Raw genomic sequence first — 22,225 nt, 5'->3', positions numbered from 1 at the left:
TTTCAGCCAAAGGGTGTAACACTAGCTATTTGGCGGTAGGGTGTCCTAACTTTTTCCTCAGTTAAAATATGCATTTTTGTTGATATATTTTGTTTAATGAGTAAAACAATGTTATATTTTGTTGTTTACCAGCAATTAAATCACTTTCTTTTCCAGAGATAAAGAAAAACAAGCTCGGACATTAATATGTGAACATTCCTCAATAAAGAACTGAATATTTCATGGGGTGTCCTAATTTTTTCACATGGCTATATCTGTTTGAAATCGTCACCAATGTCATCAAGAGGTAAGAAAAAGGAATTATTTTAACATCTGCAAGTTGTTGCCACACAAGTGAATGATGAGTATTGTTACTCACTTCTTATCTCTTCCTCAAAGATGAAGTAACGAGTTTGTGAAAGGCCGTAAATTTATGCTAAACATTGTGGTTTAAAGTCCCCCTATCGCATCAGGGGGGTACTTTACGGAGTTTGATAGATTGTACTTCACTGAGCCACAACTTTTTTTTCTTTTTTTTTTTTTTTTTTTGGGGGGGGGGTAAAAAGAAGAAGAACAACAAAAAAAGCGCAAACCACAGTTTTAATCCTATTTAGCTGTTGGCCAGGAAGCCGGTGTCAGTAAAGGGAACAGATGTAAACAGGCGAGGTTTTTTCACGTGCAGTGCTCTCATCCGTCTAGTTTAATTGCTATGGCGGTCACCATTTTTGGTTTTTTTTTCCTCCAAGAAATTCAACATTTTTTATCGGAAAATTGGTTAATACTTGTATTCTGAACAATGGTTAAAATGTGTTGAGTAGGAAATTCCTCCAACACAAACACTGCCGGTATGAAAAAGAATCTGAACATTTTGGAATTTCTCACATTTCTGCATAAAATCACAATCTAATGTGATCTGATTTTTGTCAAAATCACACGGATGAAAGAAACAGTGTCTGCTTTAACTAAAACCACCCAAACATTTAAAGGTTTTCGTATATTAGGCCTGGGAGCTTGAGGGTCCTGCGCAGGATCTTAGCTGTCCCTAGGATTGCACTCCTCTGAACAGAGACCTTGGACATTGTTCCTGGTATCTGTTGGAGCCATGCACCCAGCTTGAGGGTTACTGCCCCTAGAGTCCCGATCACTACTGGCACCACTGTTGCTTTCACTCCCCAAATTTTCTCCAACTCTTCCTTCAACCCTTGATATTTCTCCAGCTTTTCGTGTTCTTTTTTGCTACAGTGAGTGTAGTCATAGATGTGATTGCTACATCTATCACTACTGCTGTCTTAGTAGTGTAATATACATACATATATATATATATATATATATATATATATATATATATATATACACACAGTGGGGAGAACAAGTATTTGATACACAGTCAATGGGAAAACCCATTGGCAGTGTATCAAATACTTGTTCTCCCCACTGTATGTATACAACAGCCCCAAAACATCACTGCTCTAGAAGAGATCTGCATGGAGGAATGGGCCAAAATGCCAGCAACAGTGTCTGAAAAGCTTGTGAAGAGTTACAGAAAACGTTTGGCCTCCGTTATTGCCAACAAAGGGTACATAACAAAGTATTGAGATGAACTTTTGGTATAGACCAAATACTTATTTTCCACCATGATTTGCAAATAAATTCTTTAAAAATCAAACAATGTGATTTTCTGTTTTTTTTCCCACATTCTGTCTCTCATGGTTGAGGTTTACCCATGTTGACACTTACAGGCCTCTCTAATATTTTCAAGTGGGAGAACTTGCACAATTAGTGGTTGACTAAATACTTATTTGCCCCACTGTATATACTGTATATATATATATATATATATATATATATATATATATATATATATATATATATATATATATATATATATATACACACACATTAGGGCTGTCAAACGATTAAATATTTTTAATCAAGTTAATCACAGCTTAAAAATTAATTAATCGTAATTAATCGCAGGTCAAACCATCTATAAAATATGCCATTTACCATATTTTTCTGTAAATTATTATTGGAATGGATATTTAATATAAAATTTCTATAACTTGTACTAACATTTTTCTTTTAAGAACTACAAGTCTTTCTATCCATGGATCGCTTTAACAGAATGTTAATAATGTTAATGCCATCTTGTTGATTTATTGTTATAATAAATAAATAGTCCTTATGTACTGAATTTTGAATGTACATATCCATCTTGTGTCTTATCTTTCTTTCCAACAATAATTTACAGAAAAATATGGCATATTTTATAGAAGTTTTGAATTGCGATTAATCACGATTAATTAATTTTTAAGCTATAATTAACTCGATTAAAAATTTTAATCGTTTGAAAGCCCTAATATATATATATATATATACTTTGTATATACAGTATATACAGTGGGGCAAATATAATATATATAACATACCGATAATATAATATATGTCCCTAATTACCGCGAAAAACGAGGAATCATTGTATTCTCTAAAATGTTGCTGTTTATTGCTCACCCCTGGCTCCCCAATCCCCCAGAACTGGTTTGGAGGAATGCAAGGCGTCACAGAAAAAGCCTTCAGGTCCTAACTTTTTTTCCCTCCAATAGTGGCGCGGCCGGAAGTACACGCCACGGAGACTTTACTTTCGTTTTCTAGTTCCTCTCTTTGTTGTACGTATATATTTTCTAGAAAGACGTCCGATTCCACAATCGTTTTGGAGAGATATTCAGGACAATATTGTAGTTTCCCCCCCTCGCTTTAACGAAGAGTTTACTTTTTAAACTGCAAAGAGTGAAGTCACGTTCACACAGGTAAGACTTGGACCACAAAGTTCACTCCTAATGTTTCCCTGCATTGTTCGATGTATGTTTGTATGTATGTAACACATTGTGCTTTTTATTTATTTATTTTAATTGACAATAAGGCACATTCCATACTTATATGAGATTACGAATACTTGTGTTAAATCAAGTTACCGTAAAACCTCGAGTTTAATTTATTTACTCGGGTGTGATGAGTAGCTAGCTCTTCTGAAATGGGCTCATGTACAACAGCAATCATTTTTAGTGGCAACTGCGCCGAAAGAGAATACCGTTTTTGTTAACTTACATTTGAAGCTTTGGTAACGCCGTTAAAACGTTAAATTAACCGGTGAGGAAAAGGTGACTTTTGTGCTTTCCTGCATAATACGCCAGCAGTTTCTGATTTATAGGCTGGATTAATTGATTTAATGGCATAGGCAATTTTTTTCAGTAGTTTCCCCAACCTTCAATGAGCCAGTAAGTTGCCAAGAAAAGATTATTACACTGATCCCTCGTCTTTTGCGGTTAATAGGGACCAGAACCCCCCGCGATAAGTGAAAAACCGCGAAGTAGCGCCCCCCCCCCAAACACACACAATTTTAAAACTTTTTTTTTTTAATGGGTGTTCAATGTATTCATTCAGATTTAGCATTGGAAATAGATACATATAAGACATTTCGACCTTTTCCCCCCCAAAGTGTGTATATATATATATATATATATATATATGTGTATATATATGTATAATAGAGGTGTGCAAAATTTCCGATTCTTAGATTATTCGCGATTCGGCCGTGGAAGATTCGAGAACGATTCACAAACATCCAAATTCCGATTATTGAAATATGCAAAGTAAAGCGGAAGTACACAACACTCAGCACGCCGCGCGGTCTTCGGGACGGAACGGAGCGAGAGTAGCTAAACATCATGCTTCCCATTACCCGGCCCTTCGGGTAATGCCAGTGCTCAACTCACGGCTCTAGCTCAACTCATGCGACGAGATAAAAAAAACACAACAACATACCTGACTGCTGCCGAAAAGCTGCTCCAAAGTACATCCATATAATGTTACGGTGGATACCATTTATATAGGACTAGATGCATTATAGATTTGGTAGACTTTGCAGCACATCTACAAAAAGCTAGATGCGGCCGCCATCTTAAAGCAGTACACTTCCCTGCAAGGCTGTTGTAGCGAACCTTCCAAGCAAACCTAATTAACTTTTGATCTAAAATACTCCTAAATCGGTAAAATATTGACTTGAATCCATCTTTAAAATAGTTTTAAAACTTTCACATGTCGAAAGTAGACAAAAGGGAAATTATGGAATAACGTGAGCAATTTTAACAAATTTAATGGTTGATTCACAATATTAAATTAATTGAATGTAGTTTAAAGCTGCTGATACAGAATTGGGACTGGAGTTTTTTATGTAATGTTATTTTTGTATATTTGTTTACTGCTATATGTTAACTTGATACTGAAATAGTAGTGTGGTTTAGCCTGAGAGTATTTTTGAACAATTTTGGAACTAATGTACAAAACATAAAAAAAAAAATAAAATAAAAAAAAAAGAGAGAAAAAAAAAGGAGGGGGGTGCATCAATAATCGTTTTATAATCGAATCGGAGCCTCTGAATCGTAATCGAATCGTTAGGTGCCCAAAGATTCCCAGCTCTAATATATATATATATATATATATATATATATGTGTGTGTGTGTGTGTGTGTATCATGTCCGCGACTTTCCCAGGAAGCGGTGTGGGTGAAAGCGGGCGTTAAATTTTCCTGGTCACAGCATGATGGCAGATGACGTAAGTATCATGGCGGGCCGATCGTCACTTCCGCCTTCCTACTGAGGCAAGGGAGCGAGGCTCTCTCCGCTGCTGCCCCGCAAACACGCGATCGCTAAAAAGGGAGAATTACACAATGTGTACGTGACAGTAGAACCGAGGAAGAGAGTCCATCGTCCATCTTTGGAATTGTGTGGTTTATTTTTTTCCCAATGTTAGGGTCCGCTACTGCGGACACAAGGCTGTACTTCAAAGCAGAAAACAACAAAAACATGCATTCAATGGTTTATTAAATACAAAAATACACGTGATCAGGGAGAAAAACCCAACGGGTCCGTGACAGTAAGTCGACGAGGATCAATAAAATACTAACCTAAGAGGTAGACAGAGAGGGATAAGACAACAAAGCAAAGCCAACGGGTTTCTTCCTTCCCAAGCCAGCGGGATTTTTCCTTACACGCTTCTCTTGGATTGCCTGGTCTTAAATACAGTCTTGATGAGCTTAAATTGGCTGCAGTTACAACGTTGGAACGCTCCCTCTGGAACAATACACGATTTGACCTACATTGTGACCCGCCGATGCTGACCAAAAATGATTTAATGTCCGGATTATAAATTCGCGCCAGCAGCCCTCCCCGCACAGAGAGCGCTAGTGAGCAACACGGGACAAGTGTGTGAAAGTGCCCAAACCCAATGCAATGACGGGAGTACATCCCGCATCACCTTAGACGGGAATTTCCCTGGATATGTGTGTGAAAAGGGTTTTGCACACATTGAGTTGCCATAGCACCTGTTTAACAAGTTAAACGATGATTGACGCATGCGGCGCTTCGAAATTAGTGGGTCTGGCGAGATCACACCCAGACCTCTGTCAACATCATTAACTTTAATAAGCAACTCCAGTACACGGGCTGACGAACAAAGAGCCGAGGGAGCGAGAGTGAGACTACGCGATTGGCTCGGGATAGCTCATCTGTATTTTTTATTTTATTTTTTTAAATTGAAAAAAATTCCACGATGGACTGAGGGCGCAAAGTTTGAAGCGCGAAGTACTGGTAGGATCACTGTACTGTACTTTACTTTATATTGAAACTTGACATTGAAAGATGAAATGAAGTGCATGCAGTAAACTTTTTATTTATTTATTTATTAAAAATATTTTTTCTCTTTGGTACACAAGCAGCATTTGCACCTCAAATAAAACGTGGAACAGATTGCACCTACCATCACACACTTAGGTACTGTCATAAAGACAAATGTCATTACCCGATCGTGACGGGCTTGTCATTACCTGAGTGTGACGGGCTACCGGATCGCGACGCATTGCTATTGCGCGTGCACGAAACTGATTCAATGTCGAGGTCCACACCCAAATGTTAATCTTCATCATATCATAAGTAATAATTTGTAATTAGCTGCTGCTTGTGTAGCTATAGATTACGTTGACATGTACGTAATTGTTGTTGTGGGGTGGGTTACTGGTCGAAGCATTCAATCACATTTAGAGCTACAACGAATACTCGAGCAACTCAAGTAACTCGAGTTTAAAAACTGATCCGAGTAATTTTATTCACCTCGAGGAATCGTTTAATTTTGCCAGCTCTAAGCATCACGTTTTGCCCGGACTACTTTTCATGCGGGACAACGCGCTGACGTCACGTGCGTAGCGGAAGAAGCAATAAAAAAATACCTTACTGCAGCCGACAGCCGTTACAAACTGCGCCGACGTTGCTAAAAACTACGCCCGCATGTTGCTACGGTGGTAGCAACATGGTAGCAGGGAGCGTCTGATGCGTGTCATAGATATCACATGTACGTAGAATTAGATGCGAAATGACCAACTTGGCGCCGTTAAAAGAACAGCCGCCATCTTAAAGCAGTACACTTCTCAGTGCTCATAAGTAAGATTAACGTTACTGACACTCGCTCACGTAATGTTATCCCTGCGGAGGGCTAGATTTCTATTCATTATGACCACTGTCGATGCGTGGCTAACTCTTACATACAGGCTTTATTTAATCTGTGAAAAATGCGCTGTAGAGTGATTAGGGTGTAAAATAAAGACTTCATAATGCTAACTGTCAATTTTAGCTCAGTAGTCATTGCTGGATAAAACACCAAGTAGCACTGGTGCCTAATGTGCTCCTATACAGCACAGCATTTATTTTGAACACTGCAAAAACTCAAAATCCTATCAGGACTTACGGTTTAGACTAATTTAAAACTTAACTAGAACTAATAGCTTGACACAAGTGGAAATTCAATTGAAACACATGGGAAAAACACCTAACTTTTAAGTGACGTGTATTATCAAGCGTAATGACATTTTTAGGTGAGACATTTTTTAAAAGATCTAAAAGTTTTTTTGCATGAAAGCAGTGAATTAGTCTTTTTTTTTTTTTTTTTTTTTTTTTTTTTTAAGTCACATTTGAGATGCAATTTTTGGGTGTTTCCAACAATGTACATTGAAAATAAAGACATTGATCGACTGAAAATGTTTCACTATTAAAGGAAATGTCTTGTTTTCTCATCTATATTTATAATTGCTCTTTACCTAAAAAAATGTTTTTATCCGATTACGCGATTAATCGATAGAATTTTCAGTCGATTACTCGATTACTAAAATATTCGATAGCTGCAGCCCTAGTCACATTAAAAAGGCATCTTCCCACATTTGAATTAAATCATGCAAAATTCATCGAATACATGTCCACAGTCTACACACATCCTCCTGTGTTTTAATAATTTTTTTCTATTTTCTCCTTACAATAAGTGCACAAACCCTATTACTTCTTTTAAAGCCTCCCAAATCATTCCCAGAACAAATTCCTCCACTACTGTGCAGGAAATGTGACTGTTGCTAACATATTTTATACAAAACGCGAAATAATGATGGTGCTTTGATTGCGATGGGTTATGGGATGGGACATTTTCTTCAATTAAGATTTTTTTCTGCCACCCCTTAGATTTCTCTGAAGTACTGAGCTGTGTGTATAATGTTTGAATGATTAAAATTTGAACTCATAACGATTTGATTCAGTCTAGGACATGGAATTCCAAACGCTGCTTCTGGAAGCAGGAAATGACCTCAAGAAAGCTGAAGTCAAAGCTTTGGTCTTCCTTTGTACCGACCTACTGCGGGGTGCAACTTCAGCTTCAGTGGACACGGCCAGCGACCTCTTCAAAATCTTGGCTGACCTAGACCACCTCTCGTCTGAAAAACCTCACCTGCTCACCGAACTGCTGCTCATCATTCACCAAAACAGACTCATTAGCAAGTTGAAGCTTCCAGCGCCTCTGAAATGCCTCATCTCTCCTTTCAGGTGAGCTGTTTGCACACTTTGCTCAGAACACCCCACTGTTTAGGTTCAAAGTTTGTTTTTTTTTAACTCTGTTACTTTACCAAATCAGATGGAGAGAATATGTAATTATTCTATATTAATTACCGTATTGGCCCGAATGTAAGACTGCCCTGATTATAAGACGACCCCCTCTTTTTCAAGACTCAAGTTTGAAAAATGACTTTTTGAACACTAAATTAATTTTTATACAGGAAATAATTACAGTACATCAGAAACAAATGATTATAACAATATATTTGAGAGAAAAAGCATGTTATTTTGCCTCATTCAAATCTTAATATCTGAACATTTTAATATGTAAACTAAAGTGCAATCACATTTGTAAATGAATGGCTTCTGGTTTTTGAAATGTAAATAAACCAATCTATTGTGATAAAACAACAAAATTGCGAAAACTGCATTAACCATCAAAGTGAAGTCTAACTGTAACTGTAGTCTTGAAACAAATCTGTATAAGGAAAAACATTGCAATAAAATAATTCAAACTTGAGAGTAGCTAAGATCTGTCATGACAGAACATCGCTTCAATGATATCTGGCGCCATCTAGCGTCGTGAATCGGGAGAGTAGCTGAGATCCGTCATGACAGAACATCGCTTCAATGATATCTGGCGCCATCTAGCGTCGTGAATGGGTATAATGTCTAGACCGCGAATATAAGACGACCCCCTCTTTTTCAGTCTTATTTCAATGCAAAAAACACTGTCTTATATTCGGGCCAATACGGTAAATAAAAATTATTTTAAAAAGATGCCTTACCTTCTTGTTGGCTAACAAACCTGTGATGATTGTTTTTCCCTCTCTGCTACGTGTCGAGAATGACCGGATAGTAGGGATTTCTATATTTTTAAGGGCTAAGAAGTAGCAAAATAATAATCCAGAAATTGGAGCTAGGGAAAAATATCATCTGGCGAAATATTGCAATCCTTTATGTCACGATCTGATCTTTAGATACTTCTAATGTGCTGCGCCGGCCACAAGCCAACAAACAAGATATGTCCCGATCCGATCACTCTCCGTCCTGCTGCCCTTGTTGGTCTGCAGTGCGCTCTAGATTGCTTGTTAAAGTTAACGATGAGTGACAGCTGTTGAAGCTTTGATGTTGCCAGAGAAGCCTGGGATTGCTATACTTAAAAGATGCCGCATTGTTGAGGTAGTTTAAACACTTGAGGTAGTGTAAGTGGCAATTTGTTTTGTGTGTGTAATAGGGTTGGGCATCGTTTCAAATTGAACGATTCCGATTCCACGTTTCGATTCCGGTTCCGAACGATTCTCGATTCAGATTCTTTTAAGAGGCAAGGTTAAAAAAAAAAAAAAAGTAAAAATTTACGTATGAGTTTATATTAATGTCTTCTCGATGATTTTTTAAAATTATATGAATTTCAGATAAGTTATTATTTTTTATTATTTATTATTATTTATTATTAATAGAATTATATATGAAATTTATGAATTATATGAACTTCTCATACACTTTTTTAACTTGTATTGTATATAAATATCAGTGTTTGAACTTGAATGTGACAGAGTTTCTTTCCACAGGAGTGCACTTTCACTGTTTGGATGTTTATTTTTCAAAAGATCAGGGAGAAAGCATTTACACATATTGTTTTGCCATACTTGTACCTTAGCTGGAAGCTACGACAAAGCATTAGTATAAATTCTTCTATTGATTATAATTTGTAGATCTTTTAATACTGTTGATATTTACGGGGGCGTCTACTGCTTTAAGATTGCGGCTGTTTACTAACGCCGGTGAGTCTGTCATTTCGCATCTAGTTCTATTTACATGTTCTAACGCCGCTGAGTCTGTCATTTTGCATCTAGTTCTATATACTGTACATGTGATATCGACCATAGCTTGACCTAATAAAACGATTTATTCTCGTACTATTCCATCCATCCATCCATCCATCCATCCATCCATCCATCCATCCATCCATCCATCCATCCATCCATCCATCCATCCATCCATCCATCCATCCATCCATCCATCCATCCATCCATCCATCCATCCATCCATCCATCCATCCATCCATCCATCCATCCATCCATCATCTACTGCTTAATCCGTTTTACTTCTTTCTGACAGTGCAGCATGTCAAATACGTAGCACTCAGCTATGCACTTGGCACTTGAATTCCATGAAGCCGGAGGTGTTTAATCATATTGGTCATGCAGCCACCTTTGCATTATATAGTTGTGTTGCAAATGTTGCACTGAGCTGACTGGTCTTTTTTTTTTTTTTTGGTAAAGTTGAGCCAAACTTTTGAGCGCCGCCCACCGTGTCCATGGTTTTAATCAAGTTGCAATGTACAAACATGTGCTTCTAGTGGCTTCTTGTTCGTGGTTTTCGGAAGCAATTTTTTTCCGCTCGGCTGTCAGGGCATCAAAACATGAAATTTAAACATTCGTTCTGGGAGCATCGGTGTTAGAACTGGGTCCCATCAATGCTCGATGCCCAACCCTAGTCTGAAAGTGTTCTGAGCAGCGTGAGCGGATTTCAGTGGACTGACTCAATGAAGCATTTAATACAGACAAGTATTTTCCAACATTATTCTTGTTTAAAGATAATTCAGTGGGACAGTAACATGTTTAAAACTATTTTTTTTTTCTGTGGAACTACTTTTTTTTGTATAGGATCGGGTCTCTGTATGAAATGTGAATTGTTTTTATAGTTTTTGTTTACACAGGAACGGTTCCTGCAACAGTTAATGCACTTTCCTATGTATAAAAAAAGAATGTCAAATGGCATCTACTTTAGATGAAGATACATACACGCCTCTGTGTTTTTATAAATTTTAAAAGGTAGTATGTTGCCATAGTTGAAGTATCACAATACTTATCGGATCGCCACATAGGTATCGGGATACGGATCGGATCGTGACAAAAGCGGATGGTCCCTGCCCTACCAGAAATACAATGGCTTTGCCAAAAGAAACAAAAATATATACCTTTTATACTCTCGGAAAATACCCTCGGAAAAAGTACTGTGAACAGTACTCTACTATAACATGTTTGGAACTTTTTTCCGGAATCTGATCGGGACTCTGTATCAGCAGATTCTCAAAATCAGGTGACTTGGACTCTGGTGGAAAAATATGCAATCGGGACATCCCTACTAGTTAGCAGTGTTGGAAACATATCGTACACACAGACCACAGACCCCCGTCATCTTCCCGGGTATATGCCCAGACACCTCACCCCGGTGATAAGCCCAGACATGCCTCTCTCCCATTATGCTTAAAACATGTCTGGACATGCTTTTCTTCTAACTAACCTAATTGCTGAAGGTGGAGGTCAAAGGCCACAGCCATTGGACTAATAATTGTACATGCCTGGACGGAAAATGAACCCCAGCCAACCCTGTCAAAGGTCAAAGGTGAGAGCACAGTCCCAGGGCGACTCTCCCTTGATTTGAATGCATCATACACCGAGGGTACGAGGCGGCTAGGGTTGGTTGGGTGGCTGCATGACAGTAGCCCTCCCGCAGCCGGCCCCGCCATTCCTGCACCACATACATTATACTCCACGGGGGAGCTACGAGGATAGACGGTGGGATGTGTGGCTGGGAAAAACTTCCACACGGCCGTCTCACTGCCTTCTCAGCTGGGCTCCCCTATTTTAATGAATATACGGCACTACCCTCCCCACTAGGGCTGTCCCAAACGACTAATTTCCTCCTGATTAGTCAGCCGACTATTTTTACGATTAGTCAACTAATCTAATAATTATTATTTATTTTTTTTACTACTTTAATAATGAAATTTTAGTTGAAGCTTATTAATTCACAAAAAAACATTTAACACCTAAAATCTTTATTAACGTATAAATAAATAACATAAATCAATATAATAAATAATAATAATAAATCAATAATAAATCACAAACAATGAGGTCAAATGATGCTGGCATTAACTAATGCAAAAAAAATGTAAACGGAAACGCTGAGACTTCACTTCTTTAACAGGAGTCAAAACAATTCTTACTCTTTTTGTGGTATGTCATTGTCTATATTGTTCTAAATGTTAAAATTAATTGCAATGTCCCGGACAACCATTTTCAGAATACTTTGTGTGAGTTCAGATGCTTTTTCTGGTGTGCATTCCGCATTTTTGGGGGAGGGGAAAAACTGTTCAACTTTTGTTTGTTTTAACCTGAAAATAGATAAAGTAGAGGGCACACTGAAATATTACTACAACTATTTTGAATGAGAGGCACACATACTCACAGTAGCAAAAATTAAATCTGTAGTATTAATTTTGTAGTATACTACTATATGTATATACACAATGATACTTTATAATCAGGGGTGCACATAATTTTTTTGCCCAGGTTCTCAGAGGAGGACCTGGAGATGTGACTTGGTCCTCATTGAGCTTGAGAGCCGAACCGCCTGATGCGATAAATTTATGACAAGCTTTACTTAGAGCCAATTAACTTTAATTAATTATATTAACAATTAATGCTTGATTAACATCAACTGGCACAACAAAATTGCTATTACTTTGAAGTGAAATGTAAAGAAATAAAAAGCACCAATTCAAAATAAAGGGCATTATGCGGCTCCCACATTAATTCCATTCCTTTTTAAAAGTGGGATGTCCTCCTCATAAGACCTCATTGAACGTGCATGTTTAGCTTTGTAAAATGCGAGCAAAAACACGTTTGTCAGTGCATGTCGCTGTTCATTACCTTTATTCCGCCCTATTCCGCCACTTGTCCATAGGGCGAGTGGGGTCCTGTTTGACATCGATAGTTTGCTTAATTGCCACATGCTCTCTGGTTTTTTCGTGCTTTTCAAAGTTTGGATGGCTGAAATTCTTTGACCCTACATAAAATGCGCTGCTCTTATCGGCGACATTGTGATTCTCAGGGCACGTTTTGTACCGCATTTCCGTGCGAGCATCATTTGCTTCAAGCCATGGTACCTCCTGTAGCCACTTTTCAGCAAAAGTCCTTTTTTTGGTAGCTCCGGTGACGTCTCTGTCGTCTGTCTGTCTTTTGACGGGGGTGGGGGAACACGGAAGTAATTACGCAGTGTGGCCTGCCTCTTCGACATTTTGAGAAGTTATTTTCTCGTGTCTGCCACAAATACAGTGGTCAGCCATCAGTACGCAAAAGCGTGTGGAAGCCGTTGAAGGCCAGCGCGTTTGTCTACGTCCAGTACGCATGCGCGCATGCGCACCACTTATGTGCACCCCTGTTTATAATATAAAGTAACTAACATTAGTGCAGTCATGGATTACAGTAAGCAAGCCAGTGCTGTTTCCATATATATTTTTATTATATTATGTATACACAGGATGTATGTATATATTTTCCCCAAGTGGGAGCTTCCATGATCCTAATAAATTTAATAATAATTAAAAAAATATTATATAATTATATTATAGATATATTAATTATTTTATTAAATAAAAATGCACGTTGATACGACGCACATAAAGGTAACTTCCATTTTAAAAAATCGTTAGAAAGTTGTATGGACTTACAATCCGCTAGCTTGTTGTTTCTTGTTGTCTTCGAAAATTATACTTGGGTGACGGCGCTTCAAGTGTTCGTTCATAACCGACGTGGTACCGTGGTATGCGAGCTCAGCTTAGCAAAGAGTACACACAGTGGCACCCTCCATATTTTCCTTGAAATTATTCCCGGCTCTGGCTATTCTGGTCCGCTTTTTTGGCTTTATACCACTTTCACGTGTCACCAATTCTGCCCTTTGTGGTAATTGGCGTTGTTTTCAACTCCTCGCCGTAGTGAGGAGTGAACCGGCGATTCACTTGGCTCGTTGTCGTCGGTTCGGCCAATTTCCTCCTCAGGAAGGCGGCGGTGTGCATAAAAACACCGAGAGGCGTCGGATGGCTCTTTATAGATACTTTTATTGACCAAAACAAAAACGTAGGGGCTGCAGCCACTGAACTCCGCGCTACCCGCGCACTTTCCCAATTCACCGATCTCACTCCCTCTCTCTCGCTCCCTCTCTCTCGCTCGCCCACTTTCTTCCTCTTTGCTCAATCTGTCAATGCCGGTCACATTGAAATAAGAGCGGCCCCCTTGGGGGTGTTTGTAACAACCGCTTGCATCGCGAGCGCCCTCCATTCTAAACTTTATCCGCATGTAATTTTTTTTTTTTAACCAGTCATTACCCGTCGACGGTATATTTTGCCCGTCGATGCATTTACGTCATCGATGACGTCGACAACGTCAACTAGTCGGGACATCTCTACTCCCCACACAACCTCATCACGGTGCTGGGTGGTGGCTGTCAGTCGGGGACATGGCAGCCACAGTAATCGGGGGGTAGGTGGGTGGGTCCCACACTTTTCTACGTATATGGTGGGGCTCCCGGGTGGGGCCTTCTCTGGGCTGTTGGTTGGGTGGTTGCGTGGGGGGCTGTGGTTTGGCGTCTCCCGGCGGCGGCCTCTCGGCGTTCTCCTGCTCCCGCCTTCCTCTCTCTTTTCTACCCGGGCATCCTCCTTGGGCCCCAACGCAGATTGCCGGCTTGGCTCCGGCAGGGCGGCGAGGTGTCACCCCTTCCAGGTAGGGATCCTTTCCTGCCACAGGTCCAGTGGGCTGTGGGGATCCGGTGGTGTGCCGCGTTGGTTGGGGGATTGCGGCGGTGGCTGGGGGTCCGGGTGGCCGGCCAGGGATGGAGCGGTAGGCTGGGGCGGTGCCAGGGCCCTGGGCCGGCCGCTGTGCAGCATTTCTACTTTTCTTTAAGACTATCACATGTCTGACTGAATTCACGCATGACTGGGTACAATTAGACACATTGAGGTAAATAGATTGTCGGTGCCAGGATTATCGATCAGGTAACGTAGAATAGGATATCAACAAATCCACACTTACAGGTGATTTACATAATACTGGGTTCCCCACCTCTAGGGATGTCGCGAATATGACATATTTGTCTAATCGTGAACATCTTTTTTCTTTCCACCGCCCTTTGTTACCACCCTTGACTTAAATGAATAGAAATGCAATTCTATCGAAGTGTATATCCCCAAAGTTTAGTTTTATTTGCTCTTAATCTGACGTCACGTGCGCACGCGGAAGCAGAATCCAGCACTCATGGCACTGCTGTCGTCTTTGTTATTATGATGCTGATGCCTTAATCCCTGTGTGAGTGGTCATCATGGCAGCTTAAACTCTAGTCTGAAAACCATGCACCACTTAAACGATTTGGACACATTTCGGGTCAAAAAGAACTTAAGTCTGACCTGTTACCGCACCTCGGCATTGTTACGCAAAAGGTTTTGACCTAATATGCTAAAATCTTGCACTGTTGCAGTTAGGAGTGTGAACCTCTTGGTAACTCAAGCTACGATACGATTTGCAATACAAAGCTCACGATAACGATGATCTGATGATATGGCGATACAAGGATTATTGATACATTGGTCAGGAAATCATTCTAGGATATTCTAAAAACAACTAATAAACAGAAAAACAAGCTTCTGCTGTGAATTGGAATGAGTTTATCACTTGTAGACGTCCAATCCATTTCAACTGGGTGGGTGGCAGCGAATGAACAATCGTTGCCATCCCTCCCACTTCAAACGGATTGAACGTCTATGGCCGGTAGTGGCAGCCAATGCCAGGCAATGAGGTCATTTTCGGCCATTTAAAGTCATTTTCTTGTTGATTTTCAGTTACTTCCTGTTGATTTTGGGGTATTTTATGGGTCTCTTCCGGTTTATTTTGAGTTACAGAACTGGAAGTGACCTGGGAATCACCCAAAAGAATAGGCAGTGACCCAAACTCAACAGAAAATGACCCGTAAATGCCCTAAAATGAACAGCAAGTGACCTTTAAATGCCCTGAAAATCGGATAGAATGACTGTGAATGCTCTGGTTTCGAATGAACAAACGTTCCCAGTCTAAATGGATTGGGCGTCAAGCACCGTCAATGAGCCCCTAGAGTTAACTGAGACACTATTATGGTGGAAGATTTTGGTAGCAACTTGTTTGTTCTTTTTAGACATTGACACCTTTTTAAAACGATATCTCGATTCTTGGCAGGAGCATATCGATAACCTTTTGGGATACAAAGTGTCACGATATATCACCATTTCAGTATTTTGTCACACCCCTAGTTGCAGTTAGTGTTGTTAATGTTACTTTAAAGAAGTAATTAGTTACAGTTGGAAATTACTTTTCCCCAAAAATAATTGAGTTAGTAACTCACCTCATTGTAAGAGTAATTAGTTACTCAGCAAAGTAAATGATGATAATTTTTCATGTTCTACACGTTATTACATTATACTTTCTATAACAACTTGCACAGAAAAGATGTTTATATTAACTGAATTGAACTGATTTTTTCATTGAAAAAAAACTTAGGTCACACTTGTAACGTTTTGACTTTTAACTGAAATTTCACCTATGTAATAGTGTAACAGTATACTTAACTTTCAAATGCTGTGAGGAAAAAAAAAAACAACTACCGAAGTACATACTGAACCGTGACTTGTGTGTATCGTCACACCCCTAATATATATTGATATATTTTTTAATACACAGGTAAGACTCTGAATCTCCTACCTCTCCTGTCTTTGCTCTAGTTGTTTTGATGAAAAAACATCCAACAACGTTCATGGATATGTCATTAAAAAAAAGTTTAGGGCAAGTTACTATTTTTGGTAATTAAAAAAAACAAAACAAATTATTATTATATTGTAGCGTCCACAAGGACAACGCCAACTTGGTGATGATAATGCACACTCAGCAAGAAAAGAGTACATTATTTTCAATTAATTTTACCCACCTGGACGCACGAACTGTTTGTAAAAAAAAAATAAAAATTGCCCGAGAGTTTAAGCTAATGCTCACCCAGCTAAATGCTAATGCTAACGAGAACGCGAATGCTATGCTATTGCTGCAAGCCACCTAGCCAATCATCATCACGTTTGCAACGGCATCACCACCCCTGCCCTCCTCTCCTCTCCCCTCCCTCTATGCACTCTCCATGGCAAGCAGGCAGGCAAGCAGGCAGATGTGTGACAAAATCAGACGACTTGTGAGTCATTCGACCAAATTGTAGTAACGCGCTCCTTAATATCTTCAGTAACGGTAACGGCGTTGCAAAGATTGTAAAAGTAATTAATTTGATTGCTTACCTCTGAAAATATAAATAACGCCGTTAGAAACGCTGTTATACTCTACTGCCGTTATAATATAACGCCGTTATTAACAACACCGGTTGCAGTTGTTTTAATAGAAGGAACTGAATGAGAAGTAATAATGATTTAAATATTTCTTGACTATTATATTGCTCCTCTATATTAAGGTGTACAGTATATGTAATATTAAACTCATACTACAACCCCTAGCAAAAAGTATGGAATCACAGTCTCAGACGAGGACTGACTCAGACATTCTATCATGTAGAACAAACTCAGATAAAAAGCTTGAAAAAAATAATGAATTAGTTCAAATTAGCTCTTGAGTCCTTGTCCAATGCAGATTCTTTGTTTGGTGCTGTTCCAGTGAGATTTACAAGATGACTGCCTGAAGAAGACATAAAAATTCCTCCAGTCCTTGATGATATGGGTCTGCATGTCAGGCAAAGGCACTGGGAGATGGCTGTGGTTAAAGCTTCAATAAATGCACAAGTTTACATTGAAATCTTAGACAGCTTTCTTATCCCTTCAATTGAAAATATGTTGGTCATTTTACAAGATGACAATTCATCATGCCACAGAGCTAAAACTGTTAAAGCATTCTAGGGCTGTCCCAGACGACTAATTTCCTCCCGATTAGTCAGCCGACTATTTTTACGATTAGTCGACTAATCTAATATATATATATTTTTTAAACTAATTTAATAATGACATTTTTGTTGAAGCTTTTCAATTTACATAAACAATTTGGAATACCTAAATTCTTTATTAATGTATAAATAACATCAATAATAAATCACCAACAATGAGGTCAAATGCTGCTGGTATTAACTAGTGCAAAAAAATGTAAACGGAAACATTGTGACTTCACCTTTTTAACAGGAGTCAAAACAATTCTTACTCTTTTTGTGGCATGTCTATATTATTATAAATGTTAAAATGAATTGCATTGGGCCTCAACTAACTAACATTAGTACAGTCGTGGATTACAGTAAGCAGGCCAGTGCTGTTTCCGTATATATATTTTTTATATTATGTATTTACAGGATATCTCCCCCCCCCCCCCCCCCCCAAGAGGGAGCTTCCATGATCCTAATAAATTTAATAATAATTAAATAAAATATTATATATATATATATATATGTATTAGGGGTGTCAAAATTAACGCGTTAACGCGCGGTAATTAATTTTTTAAATTAATCACGTTAAAATATTTGACGCAATTAACGCACATGTCCCGCTCAGACAGTATTCTGCCTTTTGGTAAGTTTTACAGCAAGGCTTTCTTTTTGTGCTGTCTAACAGTGAACTCTTGTGGTCGCTTTGCGACATGGTTTATTTTTTCTTGCCAGTCCAATACGGCTGCATGACGTCTCTGTTGTGCTTATATGATCCTTGGACAAGATTTGTCCGTAAGTATGGTTGTTGTAAAGAATGTACATATTATGTTAACAAGCGAAATGTTATATTTTTTGTATGAGACGCTTTTTGTTTATGTTTAGTTAACCTGTATAGCGTGCTAAGCTAACGTTGTTGCTAATGCAATGCTTGTGTACTTTTTTTTTTAGTTTTACGACGGTCTAAAGAGGACAATGGTTTGAGGCCATTTTATTAATAAATCAGATGAAAAAGGAAGAAGTCTGATTATTAAGGCGTCGTTCACTAGCTGTCTAGCTTTGGAAAAAGTAGACGCTTCGGAGTGAGGACAGCATAGACAGATTTAAATGACAGTAGAATGAAATGCCCACTACAGTCCTTATGTACCGTATGTTGAATGTATATATCCATCTTGTGTCTTATCTTTCCATTCCAACAATATATTTTACAGAATATATATATAATTCACAGAAAAATATGGCATATTTTATCGATAGTTTGAATTGCGATTAATTGCGATTAATTACGATTAATTAATTTTTAAGCTGTAATTAACTCGATTAAAAATTTTAATCGTTTGACAGCCCTAATATGTATATATTTCATATATTTTTTATTAAATAAAATATTATATATATTATATATATTATTTCTTTAAATAAAAATGCACGTTGATACGACTCACATAAAGGCAATTTCAATTTTTTAAAAATCGTTTGAAAGTTGTATGGATTTAAAATCCGCTAGCTTGTTGTTTCTTGTTGTCTTCCAAAATTACACGTGGGTGACGGCGCTTCAAGTGTTCCTTGGCCGATGTGCTACCGTGGTATGCGAGCTCAGCTTAGCAAAGAGTATGCACAGTTGCATCCTCCATATTTTCCTTGAAATAATTCCTGGCTCTGGCTTTTCTGGTCCGCTTTTTTGGCTTTATGCCGCTTTCACCGTGTTACCAATTCTGCCCTTCTTGGTAATTGGCGGTGTTCAACTCCTTGCCTTAGTGGGGAGTGAACCGGCGATTCACTTGGCTCGTTGTCGTCGGTTCGTCCGATTTCCTCCTCAGGAAGGCGGCGGCGTGCATAAAAACACCAAGAGGTGTCGGATGGCTTTTTATGGATACTTTTATTGACCAAAACAAAAACGTGGGGAATGCACCCATTTAACTCCGCGCTACCCGCGCACTTTTCCCAACTCTCACCGAACTCAATCCCTCTCTCTCGCTCGCCCACTTTCTTCCTCTACGCTCAATCTGACAATGCCGGTCACATTGAGAATAACAGCGGCCGCCTTGGGGGTGCCGGTAACAACCGCTTGCATCGCGAGCGCACGCCATTCTAAACTTTATCAGCATGTAAATTTTTTTTAACCCGTAATTACCCGTCGACGGTATGTTTTGCCCGTCGACGCATTTACGTCATCGATGACGTCGACAACGTCGACTAGTCGGGACAGCTCTAAAGCATTCCTTGGAGAAAGACTCATCCAGTCAATGCCATTGCCTGCAAATAGCCCAGATCTCAACCCTATTGATAACCTGTGGTGGGAATTTAAAAATTATGGTCCACAGCAAAGCTCCAACCTGCAAGGATGAACTGGCAACTGCAATCAAAGAGAGTTGGCACCACATTGATGAAGAATACTCATCAAGTCCATGCCTCAGAGACTGGTAGCTGTCTTAAAAGCTAGAGGTGGTGCTACTAAATACTAGAGATGTGCTTTGATTGTTATTTCTTTGTTTGTTTCTCATGATTCCATATTTTTTCCTCAGAATGGAGTGATTCCATATATTTCCCTGCACATGCTCTGTAAAATTAACATTTTACTAACCACCACAAAGTTTTTATTCATTTCTTTTAGTGTTTCTGAAGCGTTTTATCTGAGTTTTACATGGTCTGCATGATAAAATGCCTGAGTTCTCGTCCAAGACTGGCGATTCCATACTTTTTTACAAGGGGTTGTATCATAGTAGCATAAAATGTGAGGGGAAAAAAGTGACTATATATTCGTCAATCGCAATTATTTGTGTCACAATTAATCGTCTCCAGAAATTCTTAATCATTACAGCCCTACGCACCTCACATTGCTGAATTGTGTACGCTTCACCCAGTCTAATCACGTCTCCTTTTGACTCACCAACCCTCCTCTTTCTCCTCGGTTGCCAGATCCCCCACACCATGCCCGCGGTTAAATATAATTTTCTAATGTTACCACTAGAGGCGTGCAAAATTTCCGATTCTTAGATTATTCGCGATTCGGCCGTGGAAGATTCGAGAACGATTCACAAACATCCAAATTCCAATTATTGAATTATACCAGGTAAAGCGGAAATAAAACGCAGTCAGCGCGGTCTTCAGGACGCAATGAGGAATGGACCGAGAGTAAATATCATGTGCAGCTAATGCCGCTACGTAAAAAAAAAACAATAATACCTGACTGCGGCCGTCAGCCGCTACAAACAGCGCCCAGTTGCTAGTTGCTACAAACATACGGCAACATACGGCTATGGTAGATATCACATATATCTAGACTAGATGTGAAATGACAGACTTTCCCGCGCTATTAAACAGGCGCCATCTTAAAGCAGTAGACTTCTCTAGAAGGCTCTGTTGTAGAGAAAATAGTAGTTTGGTTTATTTAGCCTGAGAGGATTTTTGAACAATTTTGGAACAAATATACAAAACATTAAAAAAAATGGCGGGAGGGGGGCATCAATAATCGATTTATAATCGAATCGTAATCGAATCGATAGGTGCCCAAAGATTCCCACCTCTAGTTAGCATGACTATGCTCATATGTAGCATAGCCGTGTAACAATGTATTTCTTGCTGTTGTTTGTTCTTCTTCTCTTCTGTCTGCTTCCTTCCTTTTCTGTCCCCCAATAACTCCTTCCTGCTCACTGCTTTCTCCTAATAAACAAAACAATGAACAGTCACAATGGCAGTATACCAAACTCCCATGTGATACATTAAAAGTGTTCAGACCATAAGGACACTCAGATTTCTATTCTCCATGTCCAAAAAAAGGTCAGCGGTTATCATCAATCAAATCAAGTGCATTATATATTCTCTCGAGCTGACTATCCGATAGTGTAACTGAGGCTCAGTAACCAAGAAAGATTTTTTACCACAATTCTTCAGGAAGCTGCTTTACGAACTTTCGGTGGAACTTACCAATAAGAACTTGGAAGACATTAAGTTCTTGTTGTATGGGGACCCGAAATTTCCACGGGGGAAACTAGACCAAACTGTAAGTAGGATTTCCTTATTTATAGCAAACCAGGAAAATAATTCTAGAATCACGTTATTATTTTTTTTATTACATACAAAGTTGTGTTGTAAATCACACAAATTACTGAGTCACAATAACAAAAATGATTAAAAAAAAAAAAAAAAGCTTTTTAGCCTGTTTTGAATGACAAGCTAGGTGCTGACTGCACCATGCCGCTACTCACTGATAAACCATTAGTTTGGAAATGCAATGCACCACGAAAAGACATTTAATTAAAAAAAAAAAAAAATTACCGCACAGGTGCAGGCAGTTCTGCTCAGGAACACTTCTGAATTTAAAAATTCTGTTGAGTAGAATTTTTATGCTGGTTAAATTAAAAATTGGCATGCTGATTCCAAAATTGCATTTTTTTCCCTCACAGCTTATCTACATACTGTGTTAAAACTGCCACAATTATAATAACTGTAGCCATATCCGTTGTAAAAACATAATAGTATTAAACAAACATTGTAGGCATGCCTGTTTCTTTCATACTTCATTGTATGTCAATATAAGAACATTTTCATAA

The 22,225-nt window shown here is 38.8% G+C and overlaps 1 protein-coding gene across 3 annotated transcripts in view; it reads left to right on the top strand.

Moving 5' to 3' along the window:
• Nucleotides 1–2,550: 2,550 nt before the first annotated feature.
• The window catches only part of casp10 (caspase 10, apoptosis-related cysteine peptidase), a 28,551-nt gene continuing 8,876 nt past the window's right edge, over nucleotides 2,551–22,225 (top strand). The window contains exons 1-3 of one of the 3 annotated variants that reach the window (XM_057853282.1): nucleotides 2,551–2,786; nucleotides 7,615–7,892; nucleotides 21,567–21,675. In XM_057853282.1, coding sequence (XP_057709265.1) covers nucleotides 7,618–7,892; nucleotides 21,567–21,675 — 384 coding nt within the window. In that variant the 5' untranslated portion in view covers nucleotides 2,551–2,786; nucleotides 7,615–7,617. Of the gene's footprint in view, nucleotides 2,787–7,609; nucleotides 7,893–21,566; nucleotides 21,676–22,225 lie in introns of all 3 variants that reach the window. The other 2 variants (XM_057853283.1, XM_057853281.1) reach the window with 2 other exon arrangements.

This window comes from Corythoichthys intestinalis, chromosome 12 (assembly GCF_030265065.1).
Source record: "Corythoichthys intestinalis isolate RoL2023-P3 chromosome 12, ASM3026506v1, whole genome shotgun sequence".
In the NCBI taxonomy this organism is placed as follows: Eukaryota; Metazoa; Chordata; class Actinopteri; order Syngnathiformes; family Syngnathidae; genus Corythoichthys; species Corythoichthys intestinalis.
Note: the sequence above shows the minus strand (reverse complement) of the source record. Positions and strands in the feature narration are given on the sequence as shown.